This window comes from Lagopus muta, chromosome 7, assembly GCF_023343835.1.
Source record: "Lagopus muta isolate bLagMut1 chromosome 7, bLagMut1 primary, whole genome shotgun sequence".
NCBI lineage: Eukaryota > Metazoa > Chordata > Aves > Galliformes > Phasianidae > Lagopus > Lagopus muta.
The window spans coordinates 42,340,094-42,361,798 of NC_064439.1; the positions used below are offsets into that span (position 1 = coordinate 42,340,094).

The 21,705-nt window shown below is 40.3% G+C and overlaps 1 protein-coding gene across 2 annotated transcripts; it reads right to left on the bottom strand.

Annotated features, from left to right (window-relative positions):
• Positions 1-1,034: 1,034 nt before the first annotated feature.
• Positions 1,035-21,102, bottom strand: EXOSC7 (exosome component 7). Of its 2 annotated transcripts, XM_048952138.1 has the most exons (8): positions 20,960-21,098; positions 20,707-20,808; positions 18,709-18,803; positions 13,980-14,145; positions 10,234-10,304; positions 5,728-5,851; positions 4,660-4,815; positions 1,035-2,820 (listed from the first exon to the last, which is right to left on the bottom strand). In XM_048952138.1, exons 1-8 carry the CDS (start codon positions 21,014-21,016, stop codon positions 2,716-2,718), a joined length of 876 nt encoding a protein of 291 aa, XP_048808095.1. In that variant the 5' UTR covers positions 21,017-21,098; the 3' UTR covers positions 1,035-2,715. The 2 variants fall into 2 exon arrangements, with proteins under 2 accessions (XP_048808095.1, XP_048808096.1); XM_048952139.1 differs by lacking the exons at positions 1,035-2,820; positions 4,660-4,815 and adding an exon at positions 4,841-5,646 and having other exon boundaries at positions 20,960-21,102.
• Between the last annotated feature and the right edge of the window lie 603 nt (positions 21,103-21,705).

The following is a 21,705-nucleotide window of genomic DNA, read 5'->3' on the forward strand; positions in this document are numbered from 1 at the left end:
CGTGGCAATATCTGCACAGCAACACATGGAACTTTCCACCAGCCCAAATGGGAACAGGAGCAGTCTCAGTTGAAGCCTTTATGAAAAATCTCCAATTGCTATTTTTGTTTGGGGTGGAAGGGAGGAGTTAGAGAGCAAAGAAAATAGAAATGGGCAGCATAGTCCCTCGCATGCCTGAGAACCACAGCCTCAGAGATTTCTTGGCAAATGTTGTATCAACTGGGAGAGCTGCAGGCCCTTTCACCCCTATCTGAGCTTTGTTTATCCATTCGGGCTATGAGTTGGTAGCAGTAAATCTCCAGGGGCAGCTGAGACTGACTAGCGGCTGTGTATTGCTTTTGGCTGAGCTCATTATTTACATCTCAGGGGTAGAAGCAGCCCCAGGCTGAACTGGAGTCACACTCTACCCCACTGTTTTTCAGTGCCATTAGATGGGAGCTAGGAAGCACATGGACCAAACAAAGGATCGCCCAAAGGCATCAAAGTTCTCTGCCTGCTTACACAGCTACAGAGAATGGAGGGAGGACACAGACAGTTGAAGGAGCCTAGATCTCAGGCTAAATATCCATTTTCTCTAGTAAGGAGAGCAGAAGGAATGCATGTATATTCACCTCCATGGACAGATCAGTTAACCCACCTGAGCTGTGTTGGGGTTTCTTTTTTCTCCCAGTCTTTCTAACAACTAATTTAACATGAAAAAGACCAGGAGAGGGGCAAGGAAGCATCCTATCGCCACTAGTGAAGCTACGACTATCGTTGGTAATTTGTAGAAAGTCTTTAGTCCCTTCAGCTGGATGGCTGCTAGAAATACACTACTACTACAGTGTTACAAAAAGCATCCTGAAAATAACTCCAGGCAGCCTTCTGGTACATGATCACAAATTTGTAACAGAACAGGCAACAGCTCCGCAGAGAACAGCTGCGGTTTAAGACTTGCAATCCTCATTTAGATTAACCATTTTTTGAAACATTAAACAATGCACAACCAAACAGAAACTGCCTGTGATATGTCTAAGGTCCTGTAAGTGGTTGGGTTGTTTTTTTTTTCCCTTCAGTTTTCTTTCTTTCCAGAAGTAGCTTTGCATGGCAAGGAATAAAACACATCTACCATAAAACTTACGTCAGGTTAGTCTTTGCTCCACACAAAATAACTCTAATTGAGTAACTAAAGATGATCTACATAATCATAATCACTCCTTGTCTCTTGTTATCGTAACTTACCAAACCCATCACTTCAAGTGCAGAGAAGAACCTCCAAACTATTTGAAACAAGGCATCTTGGGCAAATGTTGTGGAATTTTTCTACTTGCTCATTACGGTATTGGCTGCACGTATCTGACATACACAGCAGCACTGCACTTCACCTTGAATAATTATCTTACCAAGCTCTAGGAAAAGGACTGAAGAGATTTTGAGATTGCTGTTTTAATGTGGGCATAGTTGTTTTGCGCTATAATCAGCTCACCTTCAGCAAACATGTTCCAGTCAAGAAATTTTCTACATCTGGTATTAGGAAATTACAACAGGAAACTTCAGCTGCTAACACAGCTGAAACCCCTTCTTATAATTTAACTTTTCCTCCAACTTCTCCAATCTGTCATCTCTTCCTATCATGCAGGAGGAACAGCTCTTGCTCTTTTCTGTACAAGCCAACTGCTGCAGGCATCCACTGCTTTGAGGATCTGGTGAAACAACTCAACTGCACACGTTATCTGGCATTTTCTCCTGTATTTCCCAGCTTTGATGTATTCCAATCTTTGTGAAAACAAAGCAGAATAACAAGAGTTTTCCTCTTGTCACAAGCTGTACAACTGCCTCCCTGTTCACTCCAGCTCCAGTCCAGCGAAGCAAAAAACCTGCATTCTCTCACATGCCTCTGTAGGGCAATAGCAGAAGTGAGACTTTAGGCCTGTAGCACGGCTGCCCCACGACCTTAAGGATCATTACTCACAGCCACTATGCTTTTCCAGCTGAACTAGCAAACTCAGAAAAATTCATTATTTTCCCTTCAACCTTAGCTGTGCCCCTTCTCCACCATAAGAGGTTTCGCCCAGGCTATTGCATCTGCTGGCAAGAGGGACAGATGGAGTTTTATTTAATAAAATATCTTATTTTAAAATAGGATTTAGAAGCTTGTGAGCATATTGCATTTATAGTAAAACCTAACTTCTTTTTACTGAAAGAAATGCAAGATAATTTGAAGGAAGACTTTCATTAAGTAACACTTTCTTTCTCCCATTAATATGAATTATCTGGCTGATGAACAAAGAAGTTCTAAGAGGCCCAAAACCTGGCTTGTGCTGTACCAAGGACACCCCCACAGATGCTCTCAAACTCAACAGCTGGTCTGCAGAAGCAGAGCACATGCGAACTGAATTAAGCGGAACCAACATCAGTCACCCTTGAAAACAGACTTGAGCATTTCCCGTGCTATTGCATCAATTGTGGGTGTGCATCCTAGGTGCAGGCAATTACCCATATGGGAAGCATCCCCCATTTGCCCTTCACATCTAACTATCTATCTATATCACATATATATATATATATATATATCACATATAACTATCTAACTATCACTTTCTTTCAGCTCAGTAACACTTCTAAAGCCTCTTAGTTGGAAGCTACGTACTGCAACAAAAACATCCTTTCTCTATATACGAAACAGACAAGATTTGCACAACTGGTTAAAAACAGTTTTGAACATTTAATAAAAACTCATCCTAGAAATCCAACTTTCTGACGTGTGGTCCCCAAACTCTCCTCTTCATCCAAAACCTTCTGAAGTGATGCGTGCAATGACTTTCCTACTTTCTTTCCAGTCTGCAATGCAAAGAAAGCAAAACAAGTCTGAGACATATGCTTATTAACAGGAAAACAACTCTCACGTCCTTTTGACAAATATTTTCCCATTAATGATTAATATACACCAGCTGGTATAATAAAAACAAAGTTTTAATTAAGAAAAATTATGGTGGTGGAAGTTCCATTTTAATTTGACTCAGTTCTGGAAAAAGTACAGCGCTCCTATTTCTCACAGAAGTATCCCACAATCATCAGTGTTAAATGTTGTGTCCCTGGATTGCCCAGGAGAACAAATTAAATTCACATCAGGCACAAACACACAAATTAGCCAGCATATGCAATACAAAGCAGTACAGTTTCTGTACAACACCATACGTACCCCTTGGTACCTAACTGGGTTGCTGTGTTTGGGGCAGTGTTGAACAGATAATCTCTCACCTCCCAAAAAACATCTTTGTTTCTTCTCATCAGTTTACTCCCTCACTCCCTCAAACCGCTCACCACCTAGAAGAGTTCTTCTTCCAAAGCTTAAGCTTTAATGCCTCCCACAAACAAGTAAGGAAAAGAACTCTTAAGCAGAATAAAATGGTTTGAAGACTCCCATACACACCTCTAATTAGTGTTTATGGAAGCACTGTATCATCTCAAACACAGTTTTTGAGGGTAGACTGTACAATGAAACCACATCAGTTCATTTTCTAGTTAGGGCTCAGTGTAGAGTAGTTGGTCATCAAAACAGAACTTCTGATCAGTGTTTTCTGCATTTAGACATCAGAAAATTTGCACTGGGGCTGGCTTCTACCATGAGCCTGTATCTAAACTAAGCACCTCTTACTCTGTAGCAGCCCTACACCTAAAACCTCAAGTCTTCTGTGACATTAGGTTAGAATTGGACTCAAAATCCATCATGGCAGACATATCAGATGTCCATATGAAGTTCTGTTCATTTTGTTTCTTTTTTAGGATGCCAGACCAGAGATAAACCCTACTCATCACTTAACCAGCAGGATAAGTGACCTCTCTGGATGCAAGAAGACCCTCATTGGTACCGCCAAGATCAGAACTCTGGATTGACATAATGAAATACGGAAATGCAACATCTACTCAACACAAAATTTCCACTGGAGAACAACTGTTTTCAAACTTGGCTCCAACTCCTGCATTCCTCACTACAGCCATACTAAAATTAGCTCTGGATCTCTAGGAAACGGAGCCAGTTTTAAGTATTTAATTTTCATTCTGACTCAAAGTTCAAAACCGATTTCACTTTGATGTTCAAGGCCAAATCCAGGCATGAGAATTTATACTAGAAGACGGTTTCAAGAAGAGCCTGAAGTTCAAAATGGAATTCTCACATGGATGTGAACAACACCCAGATAATGGTATTTTAATGGAGTAAGGACATATCAAAAACCCAATAAAGGAGCAAAGAAAAACAACAGTAAAATGAGAAAAGCTTATCACAAAACAAATGAGTTGTTCTAGAACGAGCATGCCATGCACTAGCCTGGTAAAGTCCCAGTCCTACTTCCACAGGGACATTACCATGTTAGAAGCTTTGCTCTTTCACTCTTTACAGGAAATGGGATAGGAGACGTCTTACAGCTGTGGGTTGCCCAGATGAAACAGATGTGAGTACTATGCACTCTAGGTATCCTGAAGTTTTACACAACTTCTATCCATATGCAGTTCTGTCTCAAAGGAACTGTCTGTGCCCTGTAACAAGTCTCTTTCACACCTAATACAAGCATCAGGGTCCTTGTTTTTGAAGTCCTTACTCTAACATTTCATATACTCAAGTTCCACTTCATCCAGTATCACCAGCATGCAAGACAGTAACTGCACAAAACTTCTTACCTCCATCATTTCAAAAATGCTCTCAGGATCAAGGCTACCTTTCCCTATTTTCTTCATACAAGTGAGGGCACCTTTACTGGTTATAGCAATAAGCAGGCTGGCCAAACAACAGGCTTCTTCCTGAAGGGTAGCATCCACCACATGCCTATATCCAATCTGTAAGTTAATGACAAAAGAATATGTCAGTTTGCAGTTGTTTAAGTTCTTTACTAAGAAATTAAACTGTAAGTTAGACAGTTACCTGTCAACCTCCTACCCTAACATCATGTAATCTTTGGTAGTGTTTAGAGACTGAGTCGATAGTACATCACTACAACAGCTTCTGACCACAAACTACACGCACATATGAAACAGAAATGAGATAACCATGTTTCTTCAGCTTTATTTTTTTCTGACCACCCTTTTAACTGTATGAAATTCCATACTCCCTTTTCATCACATCTCCAAGGACGGAGTTCCCTCTCTTCCAGGCAAAAATGACAGATCTTGAGACTCAGGTGAGCTCCTGGTTCAGTCAGGTGGACTTCCAACTAGTTATGTAACTTGCTTAAAAGATACATCATACAAACTTCCCAGTAACAAAGCTAATCACTAACAGATGCAATGAAGAATGCAGCAGCCAGCAAAACAACTGTTAGCTGCGAGCTTCATGTGGAAAAGGAAAGTGAAAACCTGTTTGAAAGGATGATTTCACACCCATGAAAAGAGAGCTCCGCTTCCAGCAACAAACTCTAGGCAGATCACTCAACTTTTGAACTCTGCAATAATGCCCATTTGTTTCAACATACTGGAGCATCTGTTGCTCTGAATGTTGATCAATGAGTAAATGAAAAACACACAATGATGAGATTTCAAGAATGCATCAAGAGGAAATGTGTAAGTCAGAGATGGAAAAAATGCTTCATAGTAGAAGTGGATAAGCCAACTGGAATACTTCCTAGGATGAACATATACACAGTTACCACTCATCCAACACCAGTTTGATCTCTGAGGAAAAAAAAAAAACAACAGCTGAAATTAAAAGAAACTGATGTCTCAGGGCAGGTGGTCAGAATTTTCCAGGCTTACTTTGTTCAGCGTTACAATGCAGGGCACATCATCCACATTAAGTCGAATACAATCGTAAGGGTCATCAGAGAGCTCAATCTCTTTAGAGCCTTCTTCATCCTCCAGAACACGTACTTTGGGTATTCTGCAGAAACAAGTATGTGCAAGTTCATTGTCAGAACAGACAGTGAAATGAGGCTACATGTTTAGAAAAAAAATCAGGACGTTATCAAAACATTAACGACTTACTGAACAAAAGATGAAAGATATTCAGTTGAGTTGGAAGATATTCAGAATGACACTGTTCATTGGCATCATTCAGACCTGTAGTTGTCTGACCCTTCTAGACAACCATAAAGCTGTCAGAATCACAGCAATTGCATTGCCTGGCAGAGCCATGCTATCAGTAGCGAATGTAAGCAGTAAAGCAGCTCAGGAAACAATGACACCAGTTAGGGAGACTTGGGGGAAGGGGTAGGATGGCACTAGTAAAATCCTTTCTCTTTAGCAGCTTGGGAAGGTTGACAAGATATTCTCATTCTTTAGAAGCCAGAAGACTGCTGTTCTGAAGACAGATATACAGAAGCAATAGTCAGGGATAAAAACTCTGGCAGGAATGCAATTGTGAGTGATGAGATCTTTCACAAAGAAGCCAGGCAGGCTCATCAGCGGTACATAAAAAATATTTGTCACAGCCTTTTAATGGGAGTTTCAGAGGATAATTTATTACTGCATTCTTAGCATAATGAATAGCCATTTAAATCAATTTAGCAGAAGATGGTATCTCAAGGAGACAAGAAATTCAGCATCTTACAGAACCTCATTTATCCAGGTGTCTGCTAGAATGCAGTACTGAGATACTCTGCTTTATTGGCCAGTACAGCCCCCACACAACTCAAGTGATCTGCTCCCACTCATATGTATTTGAACACAAGAACATAAAATACTTGAAGATATCTCTGGAAAGCTAATTTCAGTAACCGTGTGGAACATAACCTCAAACTCTTTTTATGTTAGCACTTTTACAGTAGCACTGTTTTTCATAGCTAGACTCTCAAGGTTACATTTGTTTATGCATTCTGCACCAAATCCCTCTCAAAGGTTGAGATAGGGACTGAATTTTTCTCCAGGAAACCAAAGTGATTTTTGTTGTTCCCTAGACAAATGTTTCAGTTATTTGTGGCTGGGGATCTGAGAGCCAACAGCTAACCCATGTTTAGTAAAAACAAATTTCTTACAAAAATACTGCCCCGAGCCAAGCTGAAACTAAAACTTTCAGTAAGCACATAGCTACTGTGTTTCAAGAAATTAGGATCAAAATGCTCTGTGCTACGTAACAACTCACTGGAGAGGCATCAAGGTCTATTTTCAAGCTAAAAATATGCCATTAAAATTGATGGAATAAAGTCACAAGGTGACTGCTCCTCAGGGTATACAGACAATGCACAGCATTGGACACCAGCCTAGACAAGGAGTACATGTGCCAAAGCACTGCGTAGAGAGAAAGAAGATCAAGAAACAGTCCATGAGATTGATTAAGCAATTTTAACCTCCATCCCAAAACAGTAATGAAACACAGCAATGTTTGGGCTGCAACAAGAAGCTGACAGGATTCATACCTGAAAATTCCCTGCAAGGAACTCTTTTGGCCAAGAACAGGTAAGACAGAGTACAAACTACGACTACTGGAAGGGCTGAAAGAAAGCTACATACACATAAAAAACTAAGGATCCAAAAGGGCATGGAGAGTGTTTGTAGCACAAAGAGCACGTCCAGAAAATGTGAGATTTCCTCCCAGGTTTGTGAAGATTTTTCTTAAGAACTAGCTGTACACGTTTGCTTTGTAGCTTTTATTCTTCTGTTGTGATTCCTGCAACTAATCAGCAGAGATCTGTACAGCAGGACTCAGTCACATAATGAACAATGCTCTTGTCCGTGCAACGGAGACACGTGGTTCACAGCAGCAAAACCTGCTTTACACTTACATGCAGGCATCACTTATGGGGAGGCTGGTAGCCCTGCATGTGGCAGGGGGGTTGGAGATTCATGATCCTTAAGGTCCCTTCCCACCCTGGCCATTCTGTGATTCTGTGATCAGTTCTGTACCTGCCATGCTGCCCAGCAAAAAAGCAGCACATCTGCACGCCTGTTGTGCTACAAACTCTGTAGCTTTTGCCATTTGCCGCGTTTCCGTTGCCTCAGTTGCAATGGAGCACATTCCATGGGATTAGGTTTAATGCTAAATTTTGATGTGGTGGCTGCTTGCACATTTTGCACTATCCACTTCAATCACGGATAAATCTAGCCTTAAGCACCTTGGATTCAGTTAGGAAAAAAGTCTGCTATCAGCCATCTTTCATACATGATCTGGATCTAGTTTTTAGAACACAGTAAGAAAGATGAATGAATCTCCAAAGAGTAAATATTCCCCCTGTGACAGTCATGTTGTCATTGCTCCATGGCTGAAGGGGATACAGTGAGTCAGGTCAGACATAACAGGATTTAAATACTATAATCCTTGCACAACATTCCCAAAGTTACTATAATGGATTCACTTAGCCCTGAACAAAAAGTGTGCTGGGTGACACAGCTATTATAAAACATGGTTAGAAGCAAGATTCTAAGGATAAAGCTTTTCAAATGCCCATCTGAATATCAGAAGAAAAAAAAAACGTTTCAAAGAAAACAACCCAGCAACTTGAACTTTCTGCTCTTGATTTTAAAGCTGAATTGAAGGCTGACAAAGATCTGAAAACACTTAAAACCTGGCTGCAAACAGATTATGAAAGGCAAGTAAGACTCAAAGAGAGACATAGACGTCAAGTGAAGTTCAGAACACTTAATCTGAAGTGATCTTCAAACTGACATCATCTTACTCAGGCAATAGTACTTTAAGGAAAGTGGGCAGCTGCTCTAAACTACCTTTGTATCAATCCAAAGAAAACTTAGTAGACATTAAGGGAAAGGGGAAGCAATACCAAACGAGGACAACAGCTTTTCACTTTGAATTTCAGCCCTGACTCTGTGAGCTCTGATGAGATTAGATGTACTAGCATTCCCTGCTCCCATCGTAGCAGTTTTCACAAATCAAAACTAACGTGCTTTCTGTCATGTCGTATCAGACCATGTTTTGGTTGGATATCCTACATTGACAAGACTGAGGATGGTTACACACAGATCAAAGGCTGTACAAGAGACAGTTTCCAGAACAATCACAACATAGCCTCTATGTTTTGCATTTTCCTCCGAAAGCAACAAACTCACCCTTTTTTTTTTTAATTTGTTTCTGAATGTGACCTTCACTCTTTATTCAAAACTAGAATTCTTCTTGAAGTAAGAAAAAAGGCCAAATAATCCTGCAAATAAAGGATGTGCCTTGGATCTGTGGAACAACTCACGTGGGAGCAACTGGTTTTAAACACTCAACTTTTGCATCCTGGAAGCCCACACAGAAAGAGAGGAATTTCTTCCCTTTAGACTGCTGTCAAGTCTCTGTGAGCTGTTACACTTATTACACTATTTCTTACCTTACAAAAACAACCCACTGCTAAAAGGTACAGTTGAGAACTTAATTAAGATGGGAAAACTCTCAGCAATACAAAGAAGCCATTGTCTCAGGTGGGTTTCCCCCTTCCCCAGCATTAAGGTGTTTATAACCCAATATATTGCCTCTGTCTTCAGAAGTTTATTTTCTTCTTCTTGCATGCCCTTTTCCAGCTCCAGTACTGCACGCTGCTTCCCTGAGGAATAAGCAAGAACTGTGCCACTGACTTCAGCACATCTCTAATTTACAGCTGGAAAACAACTGGAGATCCAATTTAAAACTTTTACGCCTTTAAGATTCTCATTTTTGCACCTCTTCCAGACATTTATGCCAGCTTTTTTAGCAAAACCATTCACTGGTCTCTTTCTCAAGGGTGCTACAAAACTCTATATTCCCTTAAGATAACGAAGATAAAAACACTAGAAAAAATTGCTATTGAATACTACTGTCCTTACAACACTCAAAATGTAATTGTATTACTGATACTAGCAGATTTCATTCTTCTGTTCTTTGAACTAACATGCACAGGAAAAGTCAAACTGAAGACACATCATTTCACAGTCCCCACAACCTCTCAAACCATTTCTCCCCTCTGTTTTAAAGGCAGCTGTGTATTAACAGCCAATAAGAAAGAACATGGGAAAATAGAACTAGTTACAAGCTGCTGGTCATCCTGGCACAGAGAGGGCTTCTTAGTCAGAAGCATCACCTGTCAGTAAATGCTGCTTATTTTACAAACACAAAGGCCTTCAACAACTTGCAACAAGACTATAGTGTGAACACAGTGCAATACAACACTTTATTGGTAGGAGAAAGTCATGAGTTCATGTTACTTGCCTGCAAACAGACTGCTTTTTACCTGAATTGAAGTCACAGTTAAGGTTTTCTTACTTAAAAACAGTGAGCACAAAAGGCTGAGCTCATAGAAAGTATTTCTCTTCCCCTGTCACTTGCGCTCACATGAAATGAGCTCTGTGCTTTACCTTGTGTTAAAGAGAGCTGCCTTCACCGCGATAGAGATTGCATCAAAGAGGTTCCCACCACATTCCAGTAACTGGGGAAGAGAAAAAGAAAAAAGAATCTCTTTAAAAGAAAAATCGAGTTAGTACCTTTAAATGAAGTGTCACAAAACTAAGAACTAGAATAGGCTAAAAAAAAGTTATCTTTAAAGCCTATGGCAATGAACACCAGGCATGAGATTAAGATTTCCGTAGACTGCATTATGCATGGGAAATAGAAGACTTAAAGCACTTCATAATAAAATTAATGATAAAATTTCATAATAGAAGCTCAACTGAATTCACTACTATTGTTACTCTTCTCAGTAAGGCTCTCAAGTGGAATACAACCAGACTATTTCCGATACACTCAGAATGTTTAACGTTAGCTCAGGAAACACCACCTTCCATTTAGTATTTCAGAAAGGAATCTTTGTTTTTTTAATATTAGATGGGCAAACCCAGTTGGTGTTACTGTTTCTGAAAAAGCAATGCAAATTCTCACCTAGGACAGAGAGTGAAGTTGTTTAATACCGTCATACATGAAATTTATTACACAAAGTACAGTGTGAAGGCACTTCTTGATTTATCCTCTATTCTTTATGGAAAAGTAGTAATCCTTTCCATAAAATTCCAGTTTCTCTTGTAGCTGACAAAGATCTAAGGAAATCCTGTTCTCAAAGCCTGCTTATTGATAGCACTGTCACTTGAATCAAAGCCTGTGGAAGGAGGCTAGCTCAGTTTCTTTCCATTAAAGTCAGGAGAAAAACAGCCAAAAAGATGAACAGCACTGCATACTATTATAAAATAGCAGGGCTCCCATAACCACTTATACCTTCTATAGGCTGACAGACAACTCAGAGATGCGTTTAGTGATAGCCTAGTGATAGCTCTCTGACAAGTCTCTCTCCACTCACAGACAGTACTATTTGATGATCAAATCCCCACAAGCATTTGAAACTATGCTGGTATGAACACTGGACGTAATGCAGAAGCATCCGTTCTACACTGCACAACGAGAGCAAAACAAGTCTTACAGCACTGACGGTTCTTCAAAATCTATTTAAGAACGAGATTTCCTCCCACACTGGCAGCGAGTCATAAATCAGATATTCTGGAAAGACAGCTTATTTTTATTAAGACAGACTGAATTGTGTAAACAGAATGACAAAAAGTTGGGATGGAAAACTAATACAAAGGTGATCAAATTATTTCCTTGCCAACAGCTGCTGGATACAGAGAGGTTAACTTGCCACTTTTGGGCACTATTGGATTTTAGTGGATAATGGAATAAGCCTGCAATATTTTTGTTATTAAAACACAATAAAGGGATGTGCCTCTTCTGTTACTAGGTTTGTGTTCAAGCTACTATTCTAAAGCCTTATCTGTATTACACTGGCGCCTATGGGCTAGGAACTCAGCCTGTACCAAGCATGGTGAAACAATTCCTCCAAAAACAAATGAATGCCCTCTTCTCAGCCTAAGCATGTTGTTACGTTGTACTGAGGTTTCTCCCTCCCACTGCATTCATACGCCTGCTCAACTCTGAGTTTTGGGAAGCAAAAGTTTCTAGGAAGGACTCACTTCTAATTTACTGATACACAAAAGAGAAAGTTATCATGAGTAGAAAAACAAACTATTGCAAGTCTTGCCTTATTCAGAGATTTTAATCAGAAAGGACTGATTTCTAAGTTGTTGGGTTTCTTTCCTCCAACAGGACTGGGTTAAGGTGGGTTAACAGAACCTAATCCAAGCACACCACGTAGTACGATGAGATAGGGAATGGAAATATAATGCACAGCTTCAGCTCTCCTTGCTCAGTGTGGCAGCCTGCTGGTGTGTGTTATGTGAAGAAGGCAAAACGTGTCAAAAACATCCCTCCAGATCTCCTAAAACTTTATTTCAAACATTAATAACTCGGGAAGGGAAAGAAAAAGACAGAAAGACAGAAGGTGAGAACAGGCTGTAGCTCTGCAGTGCTGTACAACTCCCACATTCAAAGAGTAGCTCACACATTTGACCTTCTGCTGTTATTAAGAATATTTTGAAAGGTCAAGGTACATTTCTCAATCTTTAAATCATATCCATGTGTGGAGAGTGGGGTTTCTGAGTGACCAAGCAGCACCTATGTAATGTGTCTGGCTGAAACCTATAAGTATGAAGTGCTTGCATCAAGTACAACTATCACATGTGATACACACATTTTCTGTTTGGAAAAAGAAACAACACAAATACCTTAAAAAAGTTAAAATGCAGAAAGCTTGGGCAGCGTGGGGGCAGAACAGGAATGTTAACATTATCTAATTCTATCTACATCACAGCTCTTCTGTGGCTGTCACATAAAATTACGCAGAATGCTACATTAAAAGTCTCCTCAACTTTAGAATCCTAGTTACAAACCTACAACAGATTCTTTACTGATACAATAAATAAAGCTAAACAGAATACACCACAGAACATGGGTGTTCATAATTCTGACATGACAAGTAGCTTAAAAACACAAGTCTGTTCTCCTCTGGAGCTGTGGACAATCAACAGATTTGTGCAGAACAACTCAAATATCAGTTATAACCCATACAAAAGTTGAACAGAACAATTTCTGCAGCAATCAGCATTATTGAAGTCCTTGTTTATGCTGCAGAAGCAGCACATGGCTTAAATAAGCACAGCTCTTAACATCCTGCACCTCTGCACGCAATTACCTAGTAACAGAAGGTCCCGGTGTGATTTCTGAGAACTAGCACTTTACTCCCTATTACACTCTGCCAAGCTCCACTGAGGTGGTGACTGGGGTTGTTAAAGCACTCGGCAGTGATACATATTTGATCATTCTGTATTTGGAGAAAGCCACAGTACGTTCCATGTCTATGTAACTAGAGTAATGCTTTTGCTATTTAAAAACTTAGTGGATTAATTTTCACATTTATTCATATTTCATTCTTGTTTTAATACAAGTCTGTCTGCATCTTTTTGGGGAGGCAATGCAGTTTAACATGTAGTAAGTAATTCATAGACATTAACTGATTCCAGTGCGTAAGATCCCTCAACATAATTTCAGTTACACATTTGGCAAGTGGAAACTCAACTCTGCACCAGTAAGAGGAGGAAACAAAGCTCTGGAGAGTCTGACTTGCAGAATTCTATTAAATTCCCATGATGGGAATTTAAATATAGCATTACTTGGAAACTGAGCTGCTGCACACACAAGACTTACACGCACAAAATTGAGTTTCCAGTTTTTAATGGGAACAAATATTTACTTTCTTTTTTACATTCAACATGTGTATACAACTTCCACAAAAGTGCCTAGGCCAAATGTTACGTTTGCCATACAAGTTTCACTGAACAAAGAAGCTGACAGGAGGGAAACTCATATTAGGGTGAACATACCTTCATGCTCAGTTATGCTCAATCAAATTATACATTCACTTAGAAAAAAGTTCAGCCTTCTTTAGTGGCAACTTCCCTGTGAATATGAGTTCACTGATTTTATTGGTGACAATATTTCAATCTGTTTTATTAGCTCTGTAGCAGAGCAGAAAGAGGAGGAAAAGAATAAGCAGAATGCAGTGACTATTATAGACAGATTTGCAAGAGAGTAGCCACCCATGCTGTGAAACATTAAGCTGGATTAGAGGAAGAATTTTTTATATGAAGCTAAACACAGCTATGCTAATGCCAATGCCTTGAAAACCTCCTCGGATCTTTTTAGTTTTCATTTTCTTACTTACCAATACATCAACATAGAGAACCCAGCAGTGTTCCCTGGGATTAATGCAAAGAGATTTCAAGTCTACGCTCCCCTCACTGCTAAATATTCTGTAGAGAGTACTTGCTATCTCTGTGCCAAGTTCTTCTCCTCCCCGGCCTTCAAATTCAGGAGTAGCATTTGCAGAACTGGATAAAGAAGAAGAAAAAAAATACCTTTCACTTTTGAGCTGCATTTCTTAAGTGCAAATATATACCTCAGCATAAAATACTAGAAATCTCCAAGGATTTATGTGTACAAGAATAAGCACTTAATCTGTGAAAAAATTATTTCCATTTTGCATAACAAAATGCCTTAATGCAGATGGATTGTCTATACCAGGTACCAAATCTGACGCTGACTAAATTCCAGTCTTCAGTTCCCAGCATTAGCATGAAAGGTGGTGAATTCCCCCTGCAATTAGTTCTTAGGCAACCTCACCTTCTATTGCCTCAACACTTTCAAGAAAAAGAAATGAGAGAAAATTGTACTAAGTTCAGAATGGCCAACAAGGCAGCCTGTTAGAGATGAACATTAAATTAACCAGATAAGAAAGGAAGGCAAGAATGTAATTAATAAGGTAAGAAGAGAAAGACATGACGTTATAACAAGGATTTGCAGAATTCATATGATTGCCTGATTTAAATTGGTAATTTCTTTTCTGTGAGCATACTCTGTGCCACCAAACCTCTTACAGACTGCAGTTCAATATTTTCAGTAACCGTTGTTTATGGATAGGAGCTAAAAAACATCTTTTTCCAGAAAGAATCCAACAAAAAAAACCACGTGTGGTCTTTGTTTTCCCAATTCCAATGTAACAAACTTTATGAGGTCGTGCAATAAAGTGTTCACAGCTAAGAACAACATTCTAACAAACAGCAGAAGACAACAGGCCCATGCCAAATAAATAGAAACCAAAACCTTGAAATCACAATGAAAGGGAGCAGAAATGCCCAGAGATGAATACATGGTATGATAAGAAACATTTTGAACATACTCCCAGTGTACAGAGAGGGCAAAAGCGTGCTCAAAAGTGGACTTCTGGCAAGCACTGCAGATTTTGGTTTTAAATAAATTAGTCACATCTCCATCTCTCCAAGATCAATTTCTCTTGACAGAATATGAGAATGAAGGAGATTCCTCAGAATTAGCTTGATATGTACAAATCTCTGAATGTAAAATACCTGAATTGCACTGGCTAGGCACCCTGCAGTGCCAATTTCTCACGCACTTTTTGTACCAATACGATGATCCTTAGCTCTCTTCCAACACTGAAAGAATGCAAACATACAGCACAAAACAAACTCTTGGAATATAATGGCTTCACCTTTAAAACTTAAACCATCAAGGGTGCTGTATCAACACAACTGTGGAGCCTACAAGGGAAGCCCCTGCCACACAGCAACTCTCCCAACTTTGCACAACTGATGAAAATTCAGAATGCTGGGAAGAGCTACTGGATTTCCTTGGAGTTATTTGCTGCTTATATAAGGAGACTTTACTATACATGCTAAAAAAATCAATACTGCTGTCAATGAAGCACTGACCTATGCTTGCAGACCACTTTTACTGTGCAAATAAGCACTGAAAATGTAATGCTATTGTTTGCAGTTGCATTAATATTATAGAATCACAGAATGGTTTGTGTTGGAAGGGACCTTTAAGATCATCTGGTTCCAACCCCCTGCAGGGACACCTCCCTCTAGACCAGGTTGCTCAAATCCCCATCCAGCCTGGCCCTGCATGCCTCCAGGGAGGGGGCATCCACAACCCCTCTCTGGGCAACCTGTTCCAGTGTCTCACCACCCTCACAGTAAAGAATGTCTTCCTTAGATCTAGTCTAAATCTACTCTCTTCCCATTTTAAAGCCATGCCCCTCCATCCTGTCGCTACATACCCTTACAAAAAGTCCCTCCCCAGCTTTTTTGCAGTCCCCCTTCAGATACTGGCAGGCTGCTGTAAGGTCCCCCTGGAGCCTTCTCTTCTCCAGGCTGAAAAGCCCCAGTTCTCTCACTCCTCGTAGGGGAGGTGCTCCAGCCCTGATTTCGTAAGACAGGACCATAATTAAATGTACCTTAAATCTGGAAATATTTCCAAGTCAAGGCTTTAGGTTGTGTTAAAGGAGAACTTAGCCACTCAAGCAGTTTTTTTGCAAGTTCACCATACCATTCTGTTTAACTTCTCTTTAGAGTACAGTTCCTGCAAGCATTACGCTTTTCATGAGAAGTTGAAAAGAATCATACAAACTTTAATCTACAGCTCATTATTTTTAAACACCAAGTTTTATCAAATGCTCTAGTTTTGAAATACAAATGGTTGCTTTCTTTGGCAGCAGGTCAAAGGTGAGAAGGACACAAGACCTAACTGGAATACTGCAAGTTTTACTGCATCTTAATTCCATCATTATTTTAACACTTCAGTTCCACACAACCCAAGTGCAATTCAGAAGTAATGTTGTCAGGGTACTGATATAATAACTATGTGGTAAATACTGCCACCCAATGCTCACAGAATACTTCAGTAATTTAGACTGTCAATAAAATGAAAGAGGGTTATCTAGTACACTAATAAAGGAAAAAGCCCAGAAGTATGCTTTACAAAACACAGAAAGAACTTAATAGTGACCATGGTGAGTACAGAGCACAGGAAATTTCTACTCTTAGAATGTAGATTTGCAGAATTTTAAAACCATTTCAGTGTCACATCACACAACATTCAAGATTCTTCTGCCACAGATTGCTTCCTTAAAAATATTTTTTCTGTTCCCCGTTTAAAATCTTTCTCCCAATAGCTGAAAACTGTTGCTCAGGCCTTTAATATACTGTCATCTACAATGCAAGAAATTATAGTAGGGAAAACATTTAACCAAATGACAGATAATCTTAAAGATGTATTTACTTTAGTAGTTTAAACAATATAGAATCCAAGAAGCACATAGAAGAACCTCACTATGAGAAGCAGTGTATCAAAATGTGCTGAATTACTACCACCTAGTGGGAGCCTGAAAAAGCATCAGAGCACTGAGAACATCTCACTACCCTATCTACGCAGAAACCAAATAGCTCTCACTTCAAACTGTGTCTTTGGGCTCTTCGTTAAAGCTAGAAGCCACCTTACCTTGACAGCACAAGCACAGGAGAAGTGATTACTCTTCTCTCAAATTTATGCTTTTGGCCTGTGTTATTACAGAAAGTGAGAACAGCACATTTCTAGAATCAACAAGATCCATCGATACTGCTGCACATCTCCCTCCCATCTTACAAAGCAGTGGTTAATAGCTACAAATTAGAACCTAACATTAATCTAATGAGTTAAAGTTTCTCTAACACATCATTACTCAGAAAAGAAGCATCCCAGAATTGCTGTTCCTGCTGATGAACTGAAAGATCTGCCACCTGTATGTCATCTCTGGAATATTTAGTGCTGTCACTTCCGAGTACTGCTGCTGGGCAGAACACTAACACAAGTGTTAGCGTTAGAGAGTACCAGCGTATAGAGCTTCTTTGGTTGGACTTTGTCTAAAAACCAACAGAAACAAATAAAAACTACTTGGGGTATTTCATACATGAGCTTTATAAAGAAGTCAGCTCAGATACTATCTAAAAACAAGACCAAATCTGGGAAGAACGCCCTACTGCCTTACATTTTTTGAACAGTAGTCACAGATAAACTAATTCCTAGCTGAGTCCTTCCCTTGGCAAACCATAAGTTTCCATAGCTAACCAGGAGACTGTGATGTATGCATGAATTCTTAGATAAAATTGCATAATGGCAGAGATACAAAAGTATTTACACAGATAATACCAGTTACCTCACAAAGATTATCAGATATATGAGTTTCTCTAAGTAAGCATATCTCAGCTTTACTAACACAGATTTAACTTCAGAGTACCAACAAAAAAAAAAAACCCAAACATATATATGTCATAGGCAGAAGAACTAATTTGACAGTGACAAAGCTTTGAGAAGCTCTCAAAGCATTTTATTTCATTAAGAATAGCTTTATGAAATCTGCAAGACATGGATGCCACAGCTTCAGACAGCAAACAGTCAGGAATAAGACCAAGATGTCACTAAGCTATCTCAGAGCAGCTCTGTTTCCTTCTAGCTTCCTTCACAATTCAGATGCTACTAAGCCTGTAAAGATAAGCAATGGTTTATTTGTAGCACAAAGGTTGGAATGCCATTGAAGACAGTTATCAGTGTAGTTAATGAAATACTGATTGGATGATAAAAGTGATTAATAAATCCATGTTCTAATCAACCCTTGTATCTGAAGTTTGTGTCGTGTATTTTTTTTAATGGATGGTCTTGCACAAAGTACACTTTTTACACTGCTTTCAAAGACAAAGTAAGTAAAATCCTTTGAGATACAGTTTTAAGTATAATCTCTGTAAGTTAATTCTTTTCTTCCTCCATCTCAGTACCTGGAATACTTCATTACTGAAAGACACTGTCTATATTCAATCATTGTTTAAAAAAAAAAAAAAAAAAAAAAAAGGCAACTGATACTATAGAGCTGAAATGATGTTTCTGAACATTCACCATAGCTAAGACTGTAAAATAAACTGCTTCTGTTATTCAGCCACTTAAAGCAGGTTAGGGCAGTGAAGATATACATTTCAGATCTGATTAGTTTTTTATTTCAAACGTGAGAAGCAAAGAAGTGTATATGCATACAGCTCTACTACCTTTTCTTCTAACGTACTAACCAGTCAACAAAGAATTCCAGATAACCTTCATCTGGTTTCTCCAACTTTGGTGTCCCCATTTCAGCTTTTACACCAACCAAGATATCAGTATGTCCCTGTTAAAACAAAAATACATCACACAGCTACAAAAATACACTCAGTTAAGATGCCTACAGCAAGCAAACATTTCTGTCTATTCTGTTGTCTTTGCTACTTGCTCTATCAGAGAATCTCAAAACAGAAAGGCTTTAGGAGAACAACGCTGTGCCCACATATCAGCTTTCTCTATGTTTAGAAGACAATCTTAATAGCTACAGCTTTTTATCATTTCAGTTCTGGATCAGTTATTTCTGCAGAATATTTATAATACTGCCAAAAAATGCCTATTTTCTTTACAGTCAACACATGCCAGAAGTAGCTTTGCTTCACTTAAAGGAACAGAACTATTTTTCCAGTGATTAAGCACAACAGTGTCCAACATTGAATAGCAGATTGGTTTCAGGCTCTGCTATAAATCTAGCTCAAATAGGTTAAGCTAGCTTGAATTATTCATATATCTTGTCATTATTTCCTCAACCCATCATTTCAATTAGTGCTAAGCATATACATACATGCATAGGTTGCTCTGAAAGAAATCTAAAAATATTTCCATGGAAAATATAAGAGCTGCAAAGAGCACAATAACATTATTCAATTGAAGAAATTCTCAGCTACAAAACTTTATCAACACAGTCACCATCACTCTGCATTTTCACCACCGATGAACAAGAGACTGAAAGCTGAGCTCACAAAAATCTGCACCAGCAGAGGTAACCTACTGTTTCATAGCTATGACTACACCGTTGCTAGGAAAACATTGCCTGAGCAGTCCATTTTCCATCAGCCCAAAACAGGGGGAAGACAGGAGGCACCAAATCCAGACTACAAAGTGCATGTGGTAGGACAGTCCAGCCAAATTTGGCAATATGCTCCATGGTCTTGAAACTGGTATGGGGTCTGGTGTTACCAAACTGCAAGAGAAAAGCTATCTTCATCTCTGTCTGACCCTGAAAGTTCAAGCCTTCAGCTTAGTCAGTGTCACAATGCAGCAGTCAGAGCTGATGTTTTGTCTGAGTTTCAGGAAATCCAAAAGGATCACTTTTTTCCTATCTCAAAAGACAGTGCACAATACTTTACCCACTGAAGGCTGTCTCTTGAACTTTTCCTTCAATAGGGAATTCACATGCCACCACTCCATGGACTGCATTTTGACACCAATGCATAGTGGTGACACCACATCTCATCACCATACTGATGTGATCCAGGAAAATGTCACCTTCAGCCTTGTATTGATCCAATAGATCCTGACAAACTTACATACGGTATTCAGTCTGCACCTGTGTTCATGGGAGCCACCTGGCACACATTTTCTGATATTCCAACACTACTACCATCATTTCTGATGCACTGAAGCTGATATTCAGCTCCATACAGAGTTCCCTGGTCATAACCTGCTGATTTGCACAGATGAGCTGATCAAGACTTAATTTCATCATGTGACAGCTGTGCATGGCCATCCAGAACATGTCTTGCATTTCATGTTACTGTTGCCACTGCTGAAATGCATCACCCACTGCTTCACTGTGCTCACATCCACTGCTGGGTTTCCATCAACATTCAGCAAGCAACAATGAATGTCAGTAGGTGCAAGTGCTTCAACATAAAGGAATTCAATTCCACATCTTTACCTCAGAAACATTTCCATGTCAGACACCATTCTGTCAGACCGCACTTCTGCTGCTCACATGGCAACAAAATGGAATGAAATACTGGTGGGAAGATTCAACCTTTATTGCCATACCACCAACATCTGCCTCTGATGCTGTGGGCCAACATAAAACAGGAGACGCTGTTTTTGGAGCAGCTCTCACACTAGAGACACACACGGACATACTTACAGACAGCAACTATTTATCATAAGCCAATTGAAATAAGCCAGTTTCATCAGCAACGTACGTGACTCCTGAGACATTCACCTACCAGCTTCACTCTCGCAGATCCACTTGTGTTGGATACCACATCCGTTTCCACTTCTGCACATCTGTAATCTTCACAGCCACGGCCATCCACACGGAGATCCTCCTAAACAGGACAACCAACGGATTTTGCTTAAGGGAATCACGAACGTAAAGATAAGAACTCGCGCTTTTAAAGTTTCCTTTTCCCATGCCAAACACATCAACAAAGAACGAAAAGCAACTTTCACGTAAGAGTAGAGCAGTACAGCCGTTACCTGGACGCCGTGTATGATGTACAGCTTCTCCGCATCACTCAGCACCACAGACGCCATGGCGCTGCGCGCGCTGCACAGCGCTTCCGCTTCCGGCCGGCAACCGGCAGCCGCACCTCCCTCAGGGCCAGGCGGCGGGAACGAGCAGGCGCGCGCCCCCAATCACGTGAACTCCCCTTGGGGGCGGGCTCTACGCCTGCGCACGGTCCCATTTCCGCAGGCGGGAAATGGTGCGGGTAGCCCTCGTGTAGTGTGCCGTGAGGCGGGTCCTGTCCTGTGTTTGTGCCTTTAGCTGAGGTAAAAGCGCCCCGAGGGCACTCGAACGCGTAGAGAAGGTTCGCTCGGCGCTCAGACCATGAGGAAGTACGGAGTTTTACCTCATGGGGGTATCGCGGTGGGGAAAGCAGCGCTGGCCCCGTGCTGGTGGTGTGGGAACGTGATTAAAGGCTCCGGCTTGACACTACATTGTAATTGAGGGTTGTTTATTTTGGCAGCTTTCACTGAAGTTTTGCACGTTCAGCACAGCTCTTGTGTATCGTTTCCAAATTACTTTGAAGCTGCCTTGAAGCCTCATGCAGGTGTGTGCCAGCTGAGGAGGACCCACGGGCTGTACACCAGTGTCAGTGGTAGCCAGGCAGGCATGTTTCTGGGCCACGTAGTGCTGGGAACACTGCTGTCCTGTGGTGTATTGAGCACTGCCCCACAGGGAAGGCTGGCCATGGGGCACTCAGCCGCCAGCTGGACCTGTG